General features: G+C 38.7%; 2 protein-coding genes across 3 annotated transcripts in view; one reads left to right on the plus strand and one right to left on the minus strand.

The window, feature by feature from the left end:
- The first annotated feature begins 994 nt into the window (after positions 1-994).
- On the plus strand, positions 995-18,260 carry galnt7 (UDP-N-acetyl-alpha-D-galactosamine: polypeptide N-acetylgalactosaminyltransferase 7). Of its 2 annotated transcripts, none has more exons than XM_058083020.1 (15): positions 995-1,202; positions 3,367-3,475; positions 3,582-3,894; positions 5,457-5,623; positions 5,801-5,931; positions 6,049-6,128; positions 6,648-6,830; positions 9,238-9,355; positions 9,440-9,562; positions 10,054-10,169; positions 10,335-10,437; positions 10,523-10,621; positions 11,533-11,661; positions 12,511-12,541; positions 13,676-18,260. In XM_058083020.1, the coding sequence occupies exons 1-15, from the start codon at positions 1,080-1,082 to the stop codon at positions 13,780-13,782; spliced, it is 1,932 nt and encodes a 643-aa protein (XP_057939003.1). In that variant the 5' UTR covers positions 995-1,079; the 3' UTR covers positions 13,783-18,260. The 2 variants fall into 2 exon arrangements, with proteins under 2 accessions (XP_057939003.1, XP_057938921.1); XM_058082938.1 differs by lacking the exon at positions 6,648-6,830 and adding an exon at positions 6,996-7,178.
- The window catches only part of tmem176 (transmembrane protein 176), a 13,526-nt gene continuing 3,256 nt past the window's right edge, over positions 15,354-25,623 (minus strand). Inside the window, exons 3-7 of the mRNA XM_058084485.1 lie at positions 25,319-25,429; positions 20,115-20,171; positions 19,789-19,935; positions 17,675-17,791; positions 15,354-17,032 (exon numbers count right to left, since the gene is read on the minus strand). Coding sequence (XP_057940468.1) covers positions 16,973-17,032; positions 17,675-17,791; positions 19,789-19,935; positions 20,115-20,171; positions 25,319-25,429 — 492 coding nt within the window. The 3' untranslated portion in view covers positions 15,354-16,972. The remainder of the gene's footprint in view (positions 17,033-17,674; positions 17,792-19,788; positions 19,936-20,114; positions 20,172-25,318; positions 25,430-25,623) is intronic.

A 25,623-nucleotide genomic window follows, 5' to 3' on the forward strand; every position in this document is an offset into this window, starting at 1 on the left:
CATTCAAGCGCTGCACTATTGGAAAGTTGGAATTATCCTACTTCATACATATTATAGTCAAATATGTGGGGAACTTGTATACATACAGTATCGGAAATACTTTAAGTCAAGTAAACGAGAAAGAAACAAGACAGGTTTTGAAATGTTTTATATGTATGCATGCATGACATTTTTTTAATTGCCAAAAAAACAAGACCTATTCACCATCCATTATTTCTTCCACTCCGGGGTCGGATAATAAATAAAAATAATAAAGTAATAATTCAAAGGAACACATCTCTCAATGGTGCAGAATGGATAAACCATAAAAACTCATTTCCTGATTGTATTAATTATTTTAACGATTTTTTTGCACTGAAAAAAAAACACAGACACAAATATGTGCGCGTAGTATACATTGGGATTTGTGGATGGTGTTTCTCCGTTTCGAAAAAAGTGACTAAGAAGTGAAGGAAGTGACGAAAACATTGCACATGCGCACAATGGGCGTGTTTCCGGTATGGATGGAGTAATGACATTCAAAGACACTCGATAAACGGAAGGAGTGCTTCACTTCCACGTCCACCTCCGTAGTAATCCCATGAGCAAGATTCGCCGCCATGATGGTCAGCAGACTCCAGAAACAACTGCTTCGTGATTAATTCATATAACAGACGGCCCAAAAGACCAGAGTTCTCATTTCCAAGACAAGTATGTGTGAAAGTGAAGTAAAGAATTATTTTTTTATACTGCTGCCGGGGTTTTACTGACATCGACATATCGGTCATATTTCTGCATTTATATACACGTTCGTTCTGTTCAGTAAATATTCCATCGAAGTGTGCACACTGCGCATGACTTTTACACGTTAGCTTATAGCTAAGCAATACATCTACAACGTTGTGCGCCGAGCCACGCCCAGCTCGAGTGCTTACCATCATGGCGGACTTTCGGCGCCATGGCGTACAACACTTTTACATGTATTTGACGGAGTTATCTGTTCCATTGTGTAGTGTCTTTGATTAAAACAACCAAACAAACGTGAGATGTGGCTTGTTCGCTTCCTGGATGTGTAGGGAGGAAGACCTTGTAAAAATAAAATGAGACTTAAATTGGGATTTATATTCAGGAGTTTCCTTGTCATTCTGACGTTTTTTGTGTTAGTGCTGTTGTGGTCTTCTCTGACGAACAAACTCAACGACGAGAACCGGTTTGAGGCGCAGGTGAGTTCATCAATGAACATTCAATTCAAACTGATCGATGGCAACCTCTTACAAATGGTAATTTTACAGGTGTGTGTCACATGAAAATGTTTTACTGTAGGATCATTCCATGTGGCATTGATGGCTTTGTTTAGGTATTGCTCAATTGAGTGCAATACTTTGGTTTATTTGGTATAAGTAATTGTTACGTTTCTGCTACTACGTCATGTAATAGATAAGAATATATCCACCAAGATACTAACAGACTCTCGTTCAGTTGCACTGCTGTTACCCAGTAGTGTGTATATGGTCAGGAACCATATCCGTGTATGACGTCGTACTATCCTGCGGAATAGAATAGAATAGAATACCTCTGTTGTCATTGCACAGAGTACAACAAGATTAAAAATGTTTCAGTGCAAATACAATATTAATAATAACAACAAACGTATAACACTAACTTGCTTAACAACACGCCGTTTGTTACTGCTATAGGGCATTGGTAAACAATGTCATATATGTAATATTGGCTGATAATAATAGGTGCATTTTGTATTGCTTTTTGAAACAGTACTTTATTCTATCCATATACTCACATACACAGTGTTTGACATTTATTTTTGTAAATATTTTGTACATATTTGATCTTCATGTCATTCTTTTGTGTCAATTTCTTTTTGCGAACATTTTTAATCTGTACCCTAGATTGTGTAAAGTTCCCACTCAGGACTGAGCTGTAATTCATGGCGTATCCTGCAGAGGGCGGTAATGCTTGTTTAAAGCCGATATTCCTGCACGCTTGAATGATACGCAATCCTCTTATCTATGGATTGTATAGTGTTCCCTAATAAAGAACATCACGGGGAAACACATAGCTCCCGAAATAGTTGACTTAAATTTGGACAACATAATACAATGGGCGGCTCCTTTGATTTAAAAAGTCTTTTGTGTTGTGATCCTATTGCCATTTGTTGTTTTACGCTAATTCTGATTGGTGATAACAAGCTAATAGCTGGCTTGTTAGTATTGCTGGCATGCTAACATTTAACATGTTAGCTTTTTACTTATTTTTTCAGATGAACTGATACTTAGCATGCTAGCAGTCTTGTTAGCCGTTTATGGTTGTGTTCTGTGTAGTTGTTCCCCCTGACAATTGTCGTGTGTTCAATTTTCAATTACGCTAGGTGTAACAAGCTAATATTAGGTGTGTTAGCATTGCCAGGAGTTAGCATATTTTTAACTATTTACATATATGTGAACTTACAAGCACACTTAGCTGTCCTGCCAAGTTCACACATGCTAACAGTTAGCATGCTACACGGCATGCAGCACTACAGTTCGGCGTCAACTTTCACTTCAGCAAGCATTTTTATTGCAGTACAGTACAGTATCTTCTCAGGGGGCAATACTATAGACCAGGGTTGGGCAAACTACGGCCCGGGGGCCACATGCGGCCCACCAAACGTTTGAATCCGGCCCGCCAATTGCTTTTTAGTATTTCAACTTTTACCATACGAGCTGGCAACATTACTTTCAAGTCGGATGTCTTATTCAGTAAAAAAAAAAAAATTGTAGTTTGATGTATCTGATGTTTAAAGTGCTCCTGAAAAAAGGAGAAATGAAAACATATAGCTGATAGTATTAAATTAAAATTAAAATTAGACAAATAAATCAAGGCGTAAAATTATAAGCGTAAAAATTATTAAAATTATTAAAATTATTAAAAATTATTAAAAAATATTTTAAAAAATATTAAAAATTATTTAAAAATTATTAAAAAAATATTTTAAAAAATATTTAAAAAAATATTTAAAATTATTAAAATTATTAAAATTATTAAAATTATTAGCGTAAAATCATGTGTGTTAAATATATGTTCTGGCCCCCCGCACAATTTTGTTAACTCAATGCGGCCCATGAGTCAAAAAGTTTGCCCACCCCTGCTATAGACCTTAAACTTGGCTGTAATCACTTGTACGTTACGATATGGTTTATTTGTCTTAGACATGCTCAACCAGTTCCGTTCACTTGGTTACATTTGCACAATTCAACATGTGTGAAAAGGCGGAGTTTATTTAATCAGTAAACGCCTTCTCCATATCTATTACTGATAATTCATTTACGACGTACCATTTACATGTTGGCACTTGGAATGTTTTGTTTGCTTACATTTTGTCCTTTACAGGATGATGGTTTGCTGAACAAAGGGGCCCAAGATAAGTTTAAGCCAGTTTTACCTTGGCCTCATGTGGAAGGTGTGGAAGTGGACCTCAACTCCATCAGACTGAAACATGGTGAGCTATATGAGAGCTACTGTATTTATGAGGAGTCAAAGAACAGCATCTTTTTGGTAGGATGAAATATTGCGTGACCACTCCTGTGTTTGGTTTTTATCTCCAGGAGAGGGCAATCACGACCCCAAACATCAGGTGAACCAGAATCAGGTGATCCAGCAGCAGTATGTAACATTCCGGCCCAACTCGCACAATTACAATGCCCCGATCCTCAAAAAAGGTGTTTTGGGAAACTTTGAACCCAAAGAATCTGAACCTCACGGGGTCCTTAATGGCCCAGGAGAGGGGGCCAAGTCCTTAGTCCTAGGTCCAGAATTCAAAGAAACCATCCAAGCATCCATCAAAGAGTTTGGCTTCAACATGGTTGCCAGTGACATGATATCACTAGACAGGACCATCAGCGATATACGCCACGAAGAGTGAGTACACTTTTATATTACTACTACTAGTCTACAATGCATGTATTTTAGAACCCATATATTCCTTCATAATTGTAAAGATGTTAGTCTTAAGAACCAAAAATGGATTATAAACCAAAACTGTTTTTTCCCTCAGACTTATGCATGTATATATGTCTAAAACATCTATAGCTAGGATAAACCACATTCAAAACATACAAAATAAATGAAAAACACAACTAAAACTAAATAAACTACAATAAATACGGTCTGGTAATGGTAATGGTTTAATTTCATTTGAACATGCATCAGATTACAATTGAATGCATCCCATAATCAGTTCCCAGTTCCACATGTCCAAAAGGAGTAGGAAGAAGCAAAGCTTATTAAATCCTACCCCTCCATCTGGTACTTTTACAATCACTAACTGTTACATTTGTTCACTTCCTGCTTTCCATAATACAGTTGAAGGTTTTTTTTTTTTTTTAAATGCACCTCGTAACGAAGTACTCGGTGATATGAGCATCCAATGACATAATGGGTACCATAGTAAGTGTTGGCATTTTTGGCTTCTTTCTTGGAAGTCCGGACTGCGACTGGGAAACTCGACGATATTCACAGAGTTGTTCTGAAGCCGTTTGACTCTGTAGGAATATCTACAGTTTGAAGTTAGAAATGCATTGCTGTTCATCTCTCAGACGACTAGAATTGAACACGAAGGGGCTGGTGATGAAGGGCCAGCAGAGGCTCGTCTTTCTGCGTACGCTGAGGAAACTGGGCTCACTCAGAACCACTTCACCAACCTCTAGTCTCTAGCTTCCCCAGGGCTGGGAAAGCTGTTTTTAATGTCATTTTATTTGGCTTTATTTTTCATTTGCTCCTTATACATACAGTACATACAGTATGCTGCGGGGGAAAGGACTGCTCTAATGGAGAATTCTGTTGCATCACATGAGAAAATATCAAATTAATAAACCTTGTAAGCCACATTCTTGAAAGAAACTGAACAGCAACAGAAGAGAACACATACTCTCCTGTTTGCTCCTTCCTGATTTCATCAAACAAACGTAAATATTAGTCAGTGGCAACACAAACACAAAATCCAGTTGTTCAATGAAACATTTGAATGGAGAAAAAAAAATCACAAGTACATTGCCCTGTTTGGATAATGGCTGTCATTGTGGCCCCTTAAAAATAAAACTTTTAATCTAAAAACTGCATTTTGTGTTCAGTTGTGTTGGCATTGACACATTTTTGAATTTGTTTGATGATCTGGAATATTTAAGTATGACAAAAGTATGGCAAAAAAAAAATAGGAAGAGGGCAAACACCTTCTCACACCACTATATATGTGTTTTAATACTTGTTTTTTTCATGAATTTCTGCATTCATGCGCAATTTTTTCAGAAACTGTATTCTCAAGTTAAGATAAAAAAAAAATGTATGCTAAAGTATATGTTTGAAATTGTTACTTTTAATTGTATTGATATTACACAAAACACCCCCCCCCCCAAAAAAAAGTCCAATGATATTTGAAAACATGCATGTATGAATAAGCTAGTGATTGTCTGCTACTAACACAGGTGCAAGTACTGGCATTATGATGAAAGACTGCTGACCTCCAGCGTGGTGATCGTCTTCCATAATGAAGGCTGGTCCACCCTGATGAGAACCATCCACAGCGTCATCAAGAGGACTCCTCGGAGATACCTGGCTGAGATTGTCATGATAGATGACTTCAGCAGCAAAGGTGCGTTGGCTTTTCTCGGCATACAATATCATAACAATCATACAAATGAACTAGAATCAGATTTCAGATGGCACGTCGCATGTTTATTTAGTGAGAAAGATCACGTGCCCCCTGCACTCCATTTATGATTTATGTGTAACCGCCGCACAATGACTATTACGTTTCCTCTGTGTGAAGTCCATCTGAAGGAACGTTTGGAAATGTACATCAAGCAGTGGAACGGTCTTGTAAAGCTCTACAGAAATGAGAAGAGAGAAGGTCTTATCCAGGCACGAAGTATCGGAGCCAAGAAAGCCGATAAGGGACAGGTATTCTATATATTTCCCAGAGTACAGTTACATCCATTATTGGAATAACCCGGCACCTGGTTTCTTCCTGATTATATATTCAGAATAAATGGATACATGAATATGTTTGTGTTTTAGGTGCTAATCTACCTGGATGCTCACTGTGAAGTTGGAGTCAACTGGTATGCTCCACTGGTTGCTCCTATTTCCGAGGACAGGTAAGAATGCTGATGAGCCTGAAGTTCATGGTTTACATAATTTCTGAACGAGATTGCTAGGTTAGAAATGTTGCTCATAGGTATTGATGTGTGCATCAGTACAGAAGATGTGACGTGTCCTTGAATGGGTCACAGTCAGTCTGTGGGTGAGCCATGCATCGATTACAGCAGAGATTCAGTGTTGGAGCATTTGATTTGATGACTTGATTTGATTAGAGAACCATTCTAATAGATTTTTTAAATATGTTATTGAGATGTTACTGCGAGCAGTTTTTGTAGTGTCTAATTGTTTCCATAGTTGTAAACCAACAATCACATTCTGTTTAGAAATTTGGAGCAAAAACAAGCAATAAAACCACCTGAAATATTGAATGCATTCTGCTGAAAAAAGATGGCCGATATAATGTCATTCTGTATTATTTTAAAAATGGCATTCAAATAAATAAATTCAGACAGGCAACATCTTGAATCTGCACTCCCAAGTATGAAACCTGCCCACAGGCTTGTGTCTGTTTGTAGGACAGTATGTACAGTACCACTCATAGACTATATAGACGGTAATACGTATAGCATGGAGCCCCAACAAGGTGGAGATGAGGACGGCCTGGCTCGAGGAGCATGGGACTGGAGTCTGCTCTGGAAGAGAGTCCCGCTAAGCTCGAGAGAGAAGGCGGAAAGAAAACATACCACCGAGCCCTATAGGTACCCCCGTTTGCAGACGGCACGTTAACGTTCATTCTTGTCTGTTTGTGTCTCCATGTCCCATCCTTCTACCCTCTTTATTTTAACATCTGTGTATGCCTGCCACCTCCCTGCGTGCGTCTTGAATGCATGGCTGTTTCTCTACTCTCACTCCAACCGTGAAAGAACGGTGTGCACCGTTCCTCTGATCGACTCCATCCATGGTGAGAAGTTCACCATTGAGCCACAGGGTGGAGGAGATGAAGACGGCTTTGCTAGAGGAGCCTGGGATTGGAGCATGCTGTGGAAGAGAGTTCCTCTGAACGACAGAGAAAAAAAACAAAGAAAAAGTCGTACTGAGCCATATAGGTACTGACATTTTAATACTTCTCCGGAAAAAAAACAACAAATCATTAAGGCAAATACTACTCAAAATTACTACTGTGGAAATACAATGAGCTAAAGCAAGTATGTTAGAGTTCGAATTGAGCTCAAACACAGCATGTATCCTTAAGCATGTATGCACGAGCATCTTCTTTTTCGCTCCATGGCTGGATACACTATTTTGTGCAATGAAAAGGGGAAAAAAAAAACACTTTTTGAGGAATTTTGCCCAACGGCAAGAACACACATCTTTCCCTTTTCTGTGTGTTCTCGATGACAGCTTTGTGCTGGCAGTTTTTCACTAAGAATGAATGTAATTAGGATTTTTTCGCCTTTTAAGGTGTTATGTTGTACAGACGGGATGTAATGTGTACCGTTAAATTATTGTGACTTTTGGTTTGAATCTGGCAACCTCATTAAGAATGGTTGTGAATTTTGTGCTATATACAATATTGCTTAGAGTAGTAGTTTATTATTAGTTACTCAGATCGCTGTAAGCACTTTGTGTGATAAGGTCCGTGAGGTGGGACAACTCAATGTTATTTTCCTAACAATTCCGCGGGCCGAATTGAAATTGCAGCAGATTTTACTCATTGCAAAAAAAATCCCCAGTTTTCCTGAACAGTTCAGCTTTATCTTGTCAGCCGATTGGGACTTTGGAAAAGTTGCTTCACATAGTCGGAACCAAAATATGAAAGACTTTTAAGCGCTTTTAGCATCATAACAGTCATAACTAGGCCAAATTTGACCCAATAGATCAGAGGTAGGGAACCTATGGCTCGGGAGCCAGGTAGGGCTCTTTTGATGACTGTATCTGGCTCTCAAGCATTTACCACAATAAAAATATGCTAACATTTGCTAACAAGTAAAAATCACAGAAATGACTGTTAAAAATAATATTAAAAATCAACAACTTTCTTATGCATTTTAATCCGTCCACATATCTATCTTTCCTGATGATATTTTCCAGGTCAAACACCAAAACTTGATTATTACTGGGTAATGCTGTAGTCTACCTCGGTCATTGAGATGTCAACATGTAAATATAAACTTTCCTCCTTTAGTCAAATAGTCACCTAGCTAAAGCTGCAGAACCAAGCCTTCTGGCAAAGATGGCCAAAAGAATGAAATATACGGAGTACGGTGCAAAACCATGCAGCAGCAGAAGTTGCATTAATGGCAGCAAGTATTTGATTTATTATTGGACACTGCGCTGCTCACAAAAGTGTGCTGGCCACACCCCCTTGGCGTGGGGTAGTGTGCCTGGTCTACGTAATTAGAGCCCATTATATCTAAAACTGTTGGTCTTACATAAAAATGCACACATTTTATTGCATTCAATGTTTAAAAAAATGTATATGGCTCTCACAGATACACATTTTAAAATATCTGGTCTTCATGGCTCTTGTAGCCAAAAAGGTTCCCGACCCCTGCAATAGATGATCGTCGGCCCAAGTTAACTCAGTTGTTTGCATGAACCTACATCTTCAGTGTTTTTTAATAACAAGAATTGCATCCCCATGTTTGAATTCATTTTGGAGTTCTCCAAATTATACAGACACGCACCGAACGCAAACTCGATTCCACCTCGACTACACAAAAGGACTACACAACCGATTTAAATGAGCTCTACAAATTCTGCCAAGAAAAGTAATTGACAGATACAACCATAAATCATCAAATTAAAGGTGAACATCTACACCTCCGGCACATCTTAGTTCTGTATTTTCTTTCAAATAAGTTGTGGTAAAAAGAGCACAAAAGCAAAAAATCCTTAAAGATTAGTCTAAAAAATAATTTATCTGTTTATCTAAATTGGGAATTGAGCAAAGATTTAGTTATGTTGGTCAACTTAAAATCCCCCAGTGGAGACGCGTCCCACCGTACTTGCTACCATGGCATTCACTACCCATTCATACTACATTGTCAAGTCATTTGTTTGTTGTTGCACGACCTTTGTTTTTCTGTCCATCTCCAATGAATCAACATAAAAGTTAAGAGGAATAATAATCATCATTATAACAATATGCCTGTCAATGCATAGGTCTCCCGCCATGGCAGGGGGTCTCTTTGCTATAGAACGTGACTTTTTCTTTGAGCTCGGCCTATACGATCCCGGATTGCAGATATGGGGAGGAGAAAATTTTGAAATCTCATACAAGGTAAGATGGTGTGACTTTTTTGCAGTGGACGAGTTTGTCTTGTTTAACTTGGCGTAATGTCATGAAATATTATTGTCTTTGTAGATTTGGCAGTGTGGCGGCAAACTGCTCTTTGTTCCGTGCTCTCGTGTTGGTCATATATACAGACTTCAAGGGTGGCAAGGCAATCCTCCACCTGCACACGTTGGTTCCTCACCTACGCTGAAGGTATGAAAGCACACACTTTCATAAGACTATTATTAGTGTTTGGAAATTTCTCTTGAAGATGAATACATTATCTATTTTACACATTGTTTCCCACTTCAGTGTTAAAAAATGGTCATCCACACCAGTAGAGAATAGACTGACAATTTGCAGTCACAGTGTGGTTATTGTGGAGCTAAACTTTGCCAAATAGCTAGTTACAGTGGGTTGCAAAAGTATTGCATAGTATAGTTGCAAAGTATTCATACACAACACAACACTCAATTTCTCGGCACAGAACAAAGGAAAGCAAAGGTTACTCCTGTTTACATGAAAGGAAAGAGCACAAACAATCCATCACTGTTTTTGTTCATAAGTATGAACAAAAGTAATTTAAATATTCATAACAATGCACCAAAATTGTAATTTTTAGTCAAAAATGATTGCACACCAAAAACCCTTGCATCATAGTGTCACAAGCCTGCGTTTCCACACCTGTGACATTCTGTGTGCAGAATTACGTCCGTGTGGTGGAGGTATGGTGGGACGAATACAAGGACTACTTCTACGCCAGTCGCCCTGAAACTCTAACCCTCGCCTATGGAGACATCAGCCCGCTGAAACGCTTCAGGTATCAAAGCTTAAGCACACATAATCACATGACTTCCTGTATTGATATATATACAGCATTCCCTAGCCACCGCGCTTGAAATTTTGCAGCTTCAGTCAGTTTTAAAAAAAAAAAATCATGCTGTTTCGATTTTTAACTTATAATAGGATCTCACTATCTTCTTAGGGAAGAACATCGATGCAAGAGCTTCAAATGGTTCATGGAGGAAATAGCTTATGACATACCACAACACTATCCCCTCCCTCCAAAAAATGTGGAATGGGGAGAGGTATGTGACCAGAGTATGGAAAAGATAGAAATATGAGCGATTATATGATGATGTGTAATGTGTAATAACTTGTCTTTGTGTGAAGATTCGGGGCTTGGACACAACTTACTGTATTGACAGTATGGGACACACAAACGGAGGAAATGTGGAAACTGGGCCGTGTCACAGAATGGGTGGCAATCAGGTAAAGAAAAATCATATTTTCTTATTGAGGCTTTAACGTCAACATTTTGTTTTTGAACAAAACATCTTGAGTCTTGAGATGCAGGAGATACTCGTACATAAAATAGTTTTCACACCAATCCAATGTTGGCCAAGAGAAGTTTATCGTGGTTAATTGGTTCCAGATAAGTAGGATTATTAGCGCCATCTAGACATGAATAACATCCATATATATTGTCACGTTTTCATTTGTACAGTAAACCTCGGATATATCGGACTCGGATACATCGGATATTCGCTCACAACGGACAGATAAAAAAGAACCAATTTTTCTGTAATGTATTTCCAATAAAAATTCATTGCATATATCGGATTTTTTTATAACGGATTTCGCCTATTTCGGACAAAATCTCCAGTCCCGTTCCAATGCATTTCCATGAAATTTATATCGGATGGCCGCATTGTGGCGCTCCGATTCGCCGAATCGTGACAGGCCGCTATACGACGTCATTTGCAGCGTTTGCAGCGTTGCCTGCGCGTCCAGGTACATTGGAAACATAGTCAAGGAAGTGCCTTTTTATAACGGATAAAATCCCATTTACGCATATACCGGATATAAATCCGATATATGCGTAAAACGGACATTTTCCGGTGTACGCATATAACGGATTTCGCTTATATCGGACAAAACCAGTGGGAACAATTGAATCCGATATATCCGAGGTTTACTGTATTACCCAATATAGTAGGAATAATCAGAGAACTAAAGTTTTAGTTGCAGTCTGGAGCCCGGATAGTCGTTGCAAGAGCTGAGGGAGCTGGTCACATTTTCCAACATATTGTTCCATGTCAGCGCAATAATAACTTATTTCAATATATTGTCCTACATTTGGTCATTTGTATTTCTGCGTGTGTGTGCGTGTGTGTGTGTAGTTGTTCCGCATCAACGAGGCCAACCAGCTGATGCAGTACGACCAGTGTCTGACCAAAGGAGCTGACAATTCGGCCGTCATCATCACACACTGTGACAACAAGCAGTACGCCGAGTGGAAGTATTACAAGGTGAAACTCAAACACACGGTAAAGTGACATCCGTGTAGAACACAACGTCAAACGTCCACACTGTTGTGGGAAAAATAAGACCACTTCCAACTTAAGGATGAGAGGGCCTTCGCAGTTGCCAACCCATCTGAGGAATACCTTGAATTACACATTAAGCACCCAGAGATGTTCAACGTGTGGCCAGCACACAAACCACTAAACCACCGTGCAGCCCAGAGTCATGACATGGTTCTTCATATGAGTTGTCCACATGGTGGCAGCGTTTACTTCCACTTCCTCCTCACCCTCAGTAACCAACTAGCCTCAAATGACCTGATTGGTAGACATGAAGTCAAAGTGGTGTCATGTATCATCGCATGCATTTACTTTGTCTTTGTTTACATTTGGACGGATGTTTGCAAAGGAAAAGTCATGGCAAATATTATACAGTATCAGGGCTACATTGGGAAAAAAATATGACATTTTGAGAATAAAGCTGTGAATTTACTCAAAAAAAAAGTCCCAATATTACCGTTGCCCAAGGACTAAGGTAACATAAGGCCCACATTTTCATAGTTTATGATTTTTTCCTTGTAAATTTATAATGTTCTTCTCTGAAATTTACACATTTTTCTCATTAATATACTAATTTATTCACAGAATATTATTTTTGTTGTAATATTAAGACCTTTATTTTCTAAAGTTCCACATTTATTCTACGGTGGCTTTTTTCATACATTTGAGACTTTTTGCTTTGGAAATGTATGCATTTATTGTTTTAATTTTGTTTTGTACTTTTTATCATAATATTAGGACTTTCTTGTACATTTACGACTTCATTCTCTTAAATTCTCTTGAACTCTTTTCCAGGATCTCCATCGCTTCACTCATGTAGCAACAGGTAAATATATCTACATTTCTGTGTTCGAGCAACATGATCATTCAAACACAACCCCATGCCTTGTACAGTATGTATGGCTGTTATCTGCCAGAATGTAATTATATATTTTTCATTATATTACATTATCCAATGGTGTTTATTATTAAATCATTTTTCAAAATGGCCTTTTACTTCATGGTGGAAAGCACCATTCAAATTCCAATGGGTTAGACCAGGGGTGGGCAAACTTTTTGACTCGCGGGCCGCATTGATATAACAAAATTTCCGGGGGGGGGGGCAGACTATATATTTTACACGTAACAGTCCACCTGGTATTATTGTATCTGTAAAATTGTCATGCAATCTGCTATTATTATTTATTATTTTATATTTATATTTAAATATTTTTAAAATACTAAAATATTATAATAATTAAAATAAAATTAAAATAATAATTATTATATTATTATTATGTAAAATATGCAAATATAACAATATTATTATATATAATTAATATAATAATTAGCATTAATATAATAACTATAATAATCATAATAGTTTTAATAATAATATAATAATTATTATTTTAATTATTATTATTTTTATTATTTTTATTATTTTTATTATTATTATATTGTAAACAACAGACCATGTCAAAAAACGAAATTGATACAACCATCAAAAGGTTGGCTCAGGCCATGATGCCAGGTTGTATGTTGAGTTTAAATGAAATACTTTGGAAAGATTGGGCGGGCCGTATTCAAACACTTGGCGGGCCGGATGTGGCCCCCGGGCCGTAGTTTGCCCACCCCTGGGTTAGCCTGTCGCTTGAATTGCCATGTTAGCAAAGACTATTTCTACTGTGATGGACTTGTGTTTGATTGTCGCCCCTCCGTCCTGGCCCCCGCTGGGCCCCACTGGCCTGTGATCACACTGACCATGTGTGTTTACTTACCGTCATTTTTATCTATTCCGGTCTTGTTGTAAGTCATTCTGTTTATTTCCTTTGCGGCGCTGTCGTTGATGCAATTGCGCTCATTAAATTAAATGTCATTTCCTTATTACGCACACAAATGTAGATGTGGGTGAACAAAATGTAGTTGAAAGACGTAATATGTCATAATCATCTTTTACTCATCTTTTTTTTTCCTGCAGGCAAATGTTTGGATCGCTCAGACCTCCTTCACAAGGTGTTTATATCCGACTGTGACACCAGTAAAACCACTCAGAGGTGGGAAATGAACAACATTGTGGCTGTATGAAGACCAGTTTACTATGGTACTACTTGACATGGATTCACTTGAAGTATCTGCAAACCTTTGGGTGTATTGGAGTATCGGGCATTTTTAATGTCAATCAATGACACAAATCAACAATAGCTACACAATTATGCCGTCAAAATACATAACGGTGGTCATTACAGATACGAAACTGACTACTTTGTCAGGAAACAATCTTTGTTGCACTTGATGAGAATTGCCTTGAATTTGAGGAGATATTTAGACAGGCTGCTTGCAAAATAGGATGCTGGGTTTTGTCTCGGAATGTTGACCGTTTATGCAAAGAGGAGCTCCAAAGCTTTAAAGTGATTACTGACGAGGAGGGCAGAGGGATGTACAGCGCATTTTGTGGCACCGTGTTGTTCGAATGACGTCATAAGTTTGTCAGACAATTGCTATTCGTATCAAAAAAAAAAAAAAAAAAAATACCCGTAAAGTGGCGTTTGGATTGTGTACATAATTGTATACATAATCGATGACACCAAAATCGGGTTGAAACGTTAGAATATTGTGTTTATTTTATTGTCTCACTGCTCTGCTCACACTGTGCGTGTGTGCGGCAGCGTGCTCTGCACACGTATGCACTGATGGCCTGTTGGTATGCATGAACAAACCTCCAAGACCCCCATTATAAAATGAACCCCATCTTTTTCCGATAGTTTTTTAGGGGGGGAATAATATTGGGGTCAAAGCTGTAAGTCGATGCCACAATACTTGGTGTATAGTGTATCATTTTTTTGTTGTTGTTGTTGTCGTTGTTGTCGTATGTGTGACAAATACCAAAAATAGTCATCCATTTTTCAGTGCTAGTCACCTGTTCCTATCCTATATTTATGTTAAGTGTGAAAGCAATTCAGCAACAAAAATTAAAGATATATTTTTTTAAAAATATGTTGCGAGACTAACACTACGTTCATTTATAAAATATTACGTGGGGAACTCAAATTGAGATGAATAACTTTCTCACAAATATCAGCAGTTCAAGGTGCCATTGGATGTAAAAAAAAAAGGTAACTCATATATTAATATATTTGTGCGTATGTGCAAATTGAAAGGAGTACATATTTTAGATTGGGGCGGCAAATTATACCATCAAAAAATGCTTTTTTTTATGTGTGCATGCGTGCTAGAAGTTTTCAGGGTGAATTGGGTATGGGATACAGTCAAATATGAGATGAAAATGAATGATAGACTTTCCGACATGAATCAAAATGCTTTGTGTTAACATCCTTAAATTGTATTGTAAATATGTAATTTATGAGAGCAGATGAAATTAAAGACCTGATTTGTTTTGCTTTTTCAACCTGTCCTGTCTGCCAAGTCATATTGTTACAGCTGACAACGGGCCGTTTAGTCCTACACTACAGCGTCTTAACAATAATACTGATAATACTTCACCCCGCCAAGGACCCCAGGAAGGAGACCCGCCTCCCGCCCTCGCCTACGTGAGTTGTGCTTATTTTTACTCGCAGTTCCTATATGCGCTGTAAATTAACCATTGTGTGTTTTCTGGCTGCATCGTGGCGTAACACAATTTGTCAACTACAGCTCTATAATAGCATGCATTCTTTAATAAACACAATATTTGCAAAAGAAGTACATGACATGCTAAGTATAACAATGAGTATTGGCTCACAGACCAATAAATTGACCGTGTGGCAGCTCTATAGTAAAAAAAAAAAAAAAAAAAAAGTCCTAAAACACACATATGGAGTATACATAAACATCACACATTTATACAACAAAGGCAAATAAACAAGCACATATGATTAGTAATGCTACAACAAACATACAGTACAATAAACCCATAAGCGGACATGATGGTAACATACTCTATGTGTCACAGATCCACAGTTGATGACCACTGACTATTTACAAAGTGAGTCGGCACTTTTACATTTGCTAACAAGGTCATGCAGGGGTGAGCAAACTGCGGCCCGGGGGCCACATCAGGCTAACCGTGCGTCTTAATATGGCTTATTGGGCATTTCTAAATTCCTTTTTTTTTTTTTAAATGGAAAGAATGTTAACACAGAAAAGTGTAGCCGTGTAGGCAACATGACATTCCGTGTTATTGTGGCCGGCTTGAGTCAGACACAACACGGCAACACACACCACGCGTCAAAGTCACCGACCGACTGTAGCATGTGGGCATACAAGGAAATAGCTATATCGATAACCATTCCAAGAAAACATCCGTAAATTCCTGCCGCAAGGCATGCCGGGTAGCTTGTCATTTTTCTCCCAACATTTTTCCCAGTTTGTCGTGTTTTTGCTAGACGGCAAAATATGTTGATGAGGGGAGACATCTGAGAAGTAAACAAGTTAACATTCTTTTTATGCAGCGTTTTATTGTTCATAGTTCATATTGTTGTTGCGGCTGGACTACCCAGCATGCATTGCAGGCATTTGGAAATAACACTTTTCAGTTACATGCTGTGTTTAGCGCTTAGTTGTTAATGTATGTATGTGATGTGTTGACTTGCTGTGTTCTACTTGATGCCAGCCGACATATAGACTGGTCCGCCCCCAAATATTTGAACCCAATTCATTCGTTTTGTTACATTTGTTCACTTCCTGCTTTCCAATTATTATTATTATTATTATTTTTTTTTTTTTTTTTGAAACTCAATGAAAACTTTAATTGGAGAATGTGTGATTTTTTTTGTGTGTGTGTTTTCCTCAAATGCAACCCAACGGTTGGGCGTCACAGCACAACCTGTTGCCATGGCTACCAAATGCACTGCCTCGCGTCATGTTTTTTATCAAATACCGGTGCCTGTGTGGACGTCGCTTTAGTTTCATGTTCCTCGTTGTCTTCTTCAGCTCTCTCCAAAGTTCTCCCTTGTCTCTCCATCTTGGAACAACACTTTTTTTTTTTTTTTCAATGACACCATGAAAAAAATGAATGTAGGATGAAGAATGTTTGAATATGAAAATGCAAATGTCAATGAAAGACTTACATTTTGAGTGGTCACTGTAACCGTGGACTCATTAGTATTGTCTTTCAGCATATTGAGATATACGTACTCTTGGATATGACATTGATTTGCTCCGTCAGAAATAACACGCAACTAAGATGTTTCATTGAGATAGCATGTTTTCACCTACATTTGATTGTTTTTAGCATCTTTACCGTAGAAAATGCGTCCAAGTGAGGTGATGTGATGGATCAGCCCCGCTCGGGGGTGATGAGGGCACTCGGAGTAGATGAAGCAGATCGAATGAAAGGCTGCACACAAGAGGACACAGGATTAAGTATTCACTATTGTTGATTCTTTACGCGATACACAATGCCAAATGACGCCTCTCCAAGAAGGTACAGTTCATTTTATTTTCAATGTAGCACCCAGTAATTCTAATTCTAATAAAAAGGAATTCTACCGTTCCTGTAGAAATATATTACATATTCATTATGTTATAATATATTAGTTCTCACACTATGACAACACATACCACACTAAAGTAAAACATTATAATAAGACACTATTATAATATAATATAACCGGGGCATCAATGTGAAACAAAACAAAGTTGTAATTGATGGAAAATTTGGCAAAAATGTAATTATTATAGGAATAAAGCCAAAATATTACAGAAAAAGAATTTACATTTTGGGTTTAAAGAAAAATTAACATATTTGAAAAACTAAAAAAACAACAAAATGAAAAAGACTCTACTTGATACTAATAATACGCCTTTTCACCTGGGTGAATTTTTCTTGAAATATATATTACTTCTTAGCATATCTACACATGTTGCTTCATAAAATATCAAAGCGGCCCTAGCATCATTGGACACCAACACATTATAGTAACACACAATAATAAGATTGTAATATAATAATAGTATGTAAGCCTAAAAGATGTCTTACAGTATACAAGCCAAAGGTGCGTTTGTGTCTGTAGAGAAGGATGCAGAGAGTAGAACAAACTGCAGTCTGGGCCAGGGTGAACACTAACAGCGAGGACTTCAGTCCTCTGGCCAGTGTCTGTAAAAAAAAGACATTCTGTATTTGAAAGCACAACCCGCATCAACTTCAAAATAATCATGTACAGTATAAAGGCCATGGAGTTTACTATGGGATGTTTTGGTTGTCATGCTAAACACCATGTGATGATTCAGCTCCTTGCTAAAATATTATTCATTCATTCATTTTCTACCGCTTATCCTCACGAGGGTCACAGGGGGTGCTGGAGCCTATCTCGACTGTCTTTGGGCGAGAGGCGGGGTCCACCCTGGACTGGTGGCCAGCCAATCACAGGGCACATATAGACAAACAACCATTCACACTCACATTCATACCTATGGACAATTTGGAGTCGCATGTTTTGTTTTTGTTTTTTTACTTCTAAGGGCCAGTGGCGTCATTAGGCCTATTTTAAAATGTTCTTAAGCCCCCCTAAATAATTTGATATTTTTTATTGATTTTTTTTCTTTTTGTTATTTATTTATTTATTTATTACAAAAAAAATGTCTGACAAATTGTATATGATAGGGCAAAAGCAGGCTAATACTAGCCTACTACTACTAGTAGTAGTACTAATAATCATTCATTCCTTTTCTACCGCTTATCCTCACGAGGGTCGCAGGGGTGCTGGAGCCTATCCCGGCTGTCTTCGGGCAAGAGGCGGGGTACACCCTGGACTGGTGGCCAGCCAATCACAGGGCACATATAGACAAACAACCATTCACACTCGCATTCATATCTATGGACAATTTGGAGTCGCATGTTGTTGTTTTTTTTACTTCTAAGGGCCAGTGGTGTCATTAGGCCTATTTTAAAATGTTCTTAAGCCCCCCTAAATAATTTGATATTTTTTATTGATTTTTTTTATTTTTTTTATATTTATTTATTTATTTTTTACAAAAAAAATGTCTGACAAATTGTATATAATAGGGCAAAAGCAGGCTAATACTAGCCTACTACTACTAGTAGTAGTACTAATAATCATTCATTCATTTTCTACCGCTTATCCTCACGAGGGTCACAGGGGGTGCTGGAGCCTATCTCGACTGTCTTTGGGCGAGAGGCGGGGTACACCCTGGACTGGTGGCCAGCCAATCACAGGGCACATATAGACAAACAACCATTCACACTCACATTCATACCTATGGACAATTTGGAGTCGCATGTTTTGGTTTGTTTTTTTTTACTTCTAAGGGCCAGTGGCGTCATTAGGCCTATTTTAAAATGTTCTTAAGCCCCCCTAAATAATTTGATATTTTTTATTTATTTTTTTCATTTTTGTATTTTTTTTTTTACAAAAAAAATGTCTGACAAATTTTATATAATAGGGCAAAAGCAGGCTAATAAGCAGGCTAATACTAGCCTACTACTACTAGTAGTAGTACTAATAATCATTCATTCCTTTTCTACCGCTTATCCTCACGAGGGTCGCGGGGGTGCTGGAGCCTATCCCAGCTGTCTTGGGGCGAGAGGCGGGGTACACCCTGGACTGGTGGCCAGCCAATCACAGGGCACATATAGGCAAACAACCATTCACACTCACATTCATACCTATGGACAATTTGGAGTCGCTAATTAACCTAGCATGTTTGAAAGTGGAGTACCCGGAGAAAACCCACGCATGCACGGGGAGAACATGCAAACTCCACACAGAGATGGCCGAGGGCGGAATTGAACCCTGGTCTCCTAGCTGTGAGGTCTACGTGCTTACCACTCGACCGTCGTGCAGCCCTGGTAAAATATTATTACAAACTAAAATATAAATTAGTGTGATGCACAAATTGCAATTTTTGTGCATTCCTATCAGAAGTAAAAATACACAGTATATACCAACCTTGTACCTATATTTACCATATTGACCCAAAGATAAGAAAAAAGTACCCAGTTCACTTCAGCACAAATATGAAGACTACAATTCCAGCAAATAGCAAGCAGAAATTAGAAATATGTTAGACAAAATGCATGGGAGCAACTTTCTCTTGGCATTTGCGACCATGGACAAATAAATTGATACACACCGTGGCATAGAATTGTTCGGAACAGGTTCCGTGCTGGTTCTTGACACAGGATGCCTCAGGGTGTTTGTCCATGTCCACAGAGTAGATGATCACAGCCACAACCGACAGAACCATGGACACGATGTTCACCATAAAAGACACCTGGTACTGAAAAGGACTTGACTTACGGTTCGGTTCATGAAGGTATGACTTCTGATTTACACTATAAACACTATAACTTGACTTACATTAGGGTCTCAGTATAGAACTCGTTTGTACCCAGGGGACATGTACATGTACCTGTAATAGTTTTATTCTACTCAAATCAACTGATGTGTGTGACTTACAGTCCTCACAGTGCAGCGTTTGTCCAAGATGACGGCAACCACTCCAGCCATGACAAACTGGCCATGCAAACAAAGAGACATGAAATGAGGCAAGAAGGTTGAATTTATTTACAGTGGAACCTCGGTTTTACTATGCCTTGCTGTTCGTGTGATTCATTTTTGACAAAAATTATTTCCAACAATGTTTTTGGTTTGCGTACACTACCTTGGTTATCATACAGCCACACGGTGAACCTAAAGTATCCTGCACAAACGAGTGCCCAAACAAAACAAAGACTGGATAGTGGTTTATTTGGGCCACTATAGACAGATCTGGGCAGGGAATGCTATGGTGGGTGGTTTATTTGCTATTATTGTTCGTTAGCACAAACAACGATGACCTGCGACGATGAAGCGTTCAAGCGCACTGCTTATTTCCGAGTGTCAGACACTCTGCTTTCTTTTTTATTGAGTATGGCTGCAAAAACGTTGCAAGTTGCATTTCATTTTTTGACAAAAATTATTGCCAACAATGTTTTTGGTTTGTGTACACTACCTTGGTTATCATACAGCCACACGGTGCACCTAAAGTATCCTGCACAAACAAGTGCCCAAACAAAACAAAGACTGAATAGTGGTTTATTTACATTTGGGCCGCTATAGACAGATCCCAGACAGGGAATGCTAGGGTGGGTGGTTTATTTGGTATTATTCTCAATATGCACAGACAACGATTAACCACTGTGTGACGTGCGACGATGAAGCGTTCAAGCGCACTGCTTATTTCCGAGTATCAGATGAATAATCTTTCAGACACTCTGCTTTCTTTTTCATTGAGTATGGCTGCAAAAACGTTGCAAGTTGCATTTCATTTTTTGACAAAAATTATTGCCAACAATGTTTTGGTTTGTGTACACTACCTTGGTTATCATACAGCCACACGGTGAACCTAAAGTATCCTGCACAATCGAGTGCCCAAACAAAACAAAGACTGGATAGTGGTTTATTTACATTTGGGCCACTATAGACAGATCCCGGACAGGGAATGCTATGGTGGGTGGTTTATTTGCTATTATTCTCAATATGCACAGACAACGATTAACCACTGTGTGACGTGCGACGATGAAGCGTTCAAGCGCACTGCTTATTTCCGAGTATCAGATGAAAAAGCTTTCAGACACTCTGCTTTCTTTTTCATTGAGTATGGCTGCAAAAACGTTGCAAGTTGCATTTCATTTTTTGACAAAAATTATTGCCAACAATGTTTTTGGTTTGTGTACACTACCTTGGTTATCATACAGCCACACGGTGCACCTAAAGTATCCTACACAAACGAGTGCCCAAACAAAACAAAGACCGGATAGTGGTTTATTTACATTTGGGCCACTATAGACAGATCCCGGACAGGGAATGCTAGGGTGGGTGGTTTATTTGCTATTATTGTTCGTTAGCACAAACAATGATGAACCACTAGCCACTGTGTGACCTGCGACGATGAAGCGTTCAAGCGCACTGCTTATTTCCGAGTGTCAGACACTCTGCTTTCTTTTTTATTGAGTATGGCTGCAAAAACGTTGCAAGTTGCATTTCATTTTTTGACAAAAATTATTGCCAACAATGTTTTTGGTTTGCGTACACTACCTTGGTTATCATACAGCCACACGGTGAACCTAAAGTATCCTGCACAATCGAGTGCCCAAACAAAACAAAGACTGAATAGTGGTTTATTTACATTTGGGCCACTATAGACAGATCCCGGACAGGGAATGCTAGGGTGGGTGGTTTATTTGCTATTATTCTCAATATGCACAGACAACGATTAACCACTGTGTGACGTGCGACGATGAAGCGTTCAAGCGCACTGCTTATTTCCGAGTATCAGATGAAAAAGCTTTCAGACACTCTGCTTTCTTTTTCATTGAGTATGGCTGCAAAAACGTTGCAAGTTGCATTTCATTTTTTGACAAAAATTATTGCCAACAATGTTTTTGGTTTGTGTACACTACCTTGGTTATCATACAGCCACACGGTGCACCTAAAGTATCCTGCACAAACGAGTGCCCAAACAAAACAAAGACCGGATAGTGGTTTATTTACATTTGGGCCACTATAGACAGATGCCGGACAGGGAATGCTAGTGTGGGTGGTTTATTTGCTGTTATTATTCGTATGCACACACAACGACGAACCGCTAACCACTGTGTGACCTGCGACGATGAAGCGTTCAAGCGCACTGCTTATTTCCGAGTGTCAGATGAATAATCTTTCAGACACTCTGCTTTCTTTTTCATTGAGTATGGCTGCAAAAACGTTGCAAGTTGCATTTCATTTTTTGACAAAAATTATTGCCAACAATGTTTTTGGTTTGTGTACACTACCTTGGTTATCATACAGCCACACAGTGAACCTAAAGTATCCTGCACAAACGAGTGCCCAAACAAAACAAAGACTGGATAGTGGTTTATTTACATTTGGGCCACTATAGACAGATCCCGGACAGGGAATGCTAGTGTGGGTGGTTTATTTGCTATTATTATTCGTATGCACAAACAACGATGAACCACTAGCCACTGTGTGACCTGCGACGATGAAGCGTTCAAGCGCACTGCTTATTCCCGAGTGTCAGACACTCTGCTTTCTTTTTCATTGAGTATGGCTGCAAAAACGTTGCAAGTTGCATTTCATTTTTTGACAAAAATTATTGCCAACAATGTTTTTGGTTTGCGTACACTACCTTGGTTATCATACAGCCACACGGTGAACCTAAAGTATCCTGCACAAACAAGTGCCCAAACAAAACAAAGACCGGATAGTGGTTTATTTACATTTGGGCCACTATAGACAGATCCTGGACAGGGAATGCTAGGGTGGGTGGTTTATTTGCTATTATTATTCGTATGCACAAACAACGATGAACCACTAGCCACTGTGTGACCTGCGACGATGAAGCGTTCAAGCGCACTGCTTATTTCCGAGTATCAGATGAATAATCTTTCAGACACTCTGCTTTCTTTTTCATTGAGTATGGCTGCAAAAACGTTGCAAGTTGCATTTCATTTTTTGACAAAAATTATTGCCAACAATGTTTTGGTTTGTGTACACTACCTTGGTTATCATACAGCCACACGGTGAACCTAAAGTATCCTGCACAATCGAGTGCCCAAACAAAACAAAGACTGGATAGTGGTTTATTTACATTTGGGCCACTATAGACAGATCCCGGACAGGGAATGCTATGGTGGGTGGTTTATTTGCTATTATTCTCAATATGCACAGACAACGATTAACCACTGTGTGACCTGCGACGATGAAGCGTTCAAGCGCACTGCTTATTCCCAAGTATCAGATGAAAAAGCTTTCAGACACTCTGCTTTCTTTTTCATTGAGTATGGCTGCAAAAACGTTGCAAGTTGCATTTCATTTTTTGACAAAAATTATTGCCAACAATGTTTTGGTTTGTGTACACTACCTTGGTTATCATACAGCCACAAGGTGCACCTAAAGTATCCTGCACAAACAAGTGCCCAAACAAAACAAAGACCGGATAGTGGTTTATTTACATTTGGGCCGCTATAGACAGATCCCGGACAGGCAATGCTAGGGTGGGTGGTTTATTTGCTATTATTGTTCGTTAGCACAAACAACGATGAACCACTAGCCACTGTGTGACCTGCGACGATGAAGCGTTCAAGGGCACTGCTTATTTCCGAGTGTCAGACACTCTGCTGTCTTTTTCATTGAGTATGGCTGCAAAAACGTTGCAAGTTGCATTTCATTTTTTGACAAAAATTATTGCCAACAATGTTTTTGGTTTGTGTACACTACCTTGGTTATCATACAGCCACACGGTGAACCTAAAGTATCCTGCACAAACAAGTGCCCAAACAAAACAAAGACCGAATAGTGGTTTATTTACATTTGGGCCACTATAGACAGATCCCGGACAGGGAATGCTAGGGTGGGTGGTTTATTTGCTGTTATTATTCGTATGCACAAACAACGATGAACCACTAGCCACTGTGTGACCTGCGACGATGAAGCGTTCAAGCGCACTGCTTATTTCCGAGTGTCAGACACTCTGCTTTCTTTGTCATTGAGTATGGCTGCAAAAACGTTGCAAGTTGCATTTCATTTTTTGACAAAAATTATTGCCAACAATGTTTTGGTTTGTGTACACTACCTTGGTTATCATACAGCCACACGGTGAACCTAAAGTATCCTGCACAATCGAGTGCCCAAACAAAGACCGGATAGTGGTTTATTTACATTTGGGCCACTATAGACAGATCCCAGACAGGGAATGCTAGGGTGGGTGGTTTATTTGCTATTATTGTTCACATGCACACACAACGATGAACCACTGTGTGACCTGCGATGGTGAAGCGTTCAAGCGCACTGCTTATTCCCGAGTGTCAGATGAATAATCTTTCAGACACTCTGCTTTCGTTTTCATTGAGTATGGCTGCAAAAACATTGCAAGTGGTGATGCTAGTGCAAGAAGCCGTAGCTGACTCTTGACTTGTCGCGCATGCTCTGTAGCTTAGCATGACTGAAGATGAGAATGGATGTAAATAGCAGCAGCGGGCTAGCTGGTCACCAGGAAAGATTCTTAATACATCAGCAAAACATTACAGCGATGTAATCATATTTATTATGAATTTTGTAAGACTTTAGACAGGAACAACATTTTCTGTCTTAAACATGAACTGGACTTGCATTATTTCTTACGGGTAAAAATTCTTCAGTTTATGTTTGACGCTTCGGAATGGATTAATGACAAAAACCCAGATTCCTCTGTACGGACTGTTTCTACATGTCATGTCATGTTGGCACAACGTGCATATCTTAACTGAAATCTAGGGGTACACTGACAAAAAAAGGTCCACACCGAAAGTATTAAAAGCAACATTTCCATAGATGAGGAAGACTAACAAGGTAACCTAGAGATAAGAAACTAATTGGATGGTAACTTCATGTTTTTTCATGTGTATTTTATCACGGATTTAATACATGGGTTCAGTCTAATTTGAGCCATATTACTTAAAAGAAGCTAAATAATCAGAAGAAAATGTTCAGTTTGTAAATTAATTAGCGTGTTCATAATATAATATTAAGAAATTGAAAAGAAAGTATTTTAAATTTAAAATAAGCACTTTTGACATGATTTAGAATATTCAATCCATCATATGTTTCCACTTTTCGTTGAACTGGATGTGAACACTCACCATCAGGCCACTCCACCATGGTACCCCCAGGAAGACCACCTCAGTCACCTCAGTGAAGTGCAGAGGAATCGAGTAGGACATGATCATCAGTCCCAGCATAATCTGACTCACCTGAAATCATACACAATCATACACAATCATACAACACATGAACCCACATTAGAAATAGTTCATGGTGTTTGTAAATAAATCATCATATTTTCGTGTTAAAACAATGACAAGATTTTAGATAATAAGGTTTGGAAGTGAACCCTGAAAGAATTTTGCCTCTGAGCGCTCGGTTTCTAAAACCTGCTCACTGTGAC

Source organism: Doryrhamphus excisus, chromosome 1 (assembly GCF_030265055.1).
Source record: "Doryrhamphus excisus isolate RoL2022-K1 chromosome 1, RoL_Dexc_1.0, whole genome shotgun sequence".
Classification (NCBI taxonomy): Eukaryota; Metazoa; Chordata; class Actinopteri; order Syngnathiformes; family Syngnathidae; genus Doryrhamphus; species Doryrhamphus excisus.

Excerpts from the sequence above, each read along its gene's own strand:
- galnt7 (XM_058083020.1), top strand. The coding sequence starts at position 1,080 with ATGAGACTTAAATTGGGATTTATATTCAGGAGTTTCCTTGTCATTCTG. Across the intron at positions 1,203-3,366 it reads AGAACCGGTTTGAGGCGCAG|GATGATGGTTTGCTGAACAA; the intron begins GTGAGTTCATCA and ends TGTCCTTTACAG. Across the intron at positions 11,662-12,510 it reads CCGAGTGGAAGTATTACAAG|GATCTCCATCGCTTCACTCA; the intron begins GTGAAACTCAAA and ends ACTCTTTTCCAG.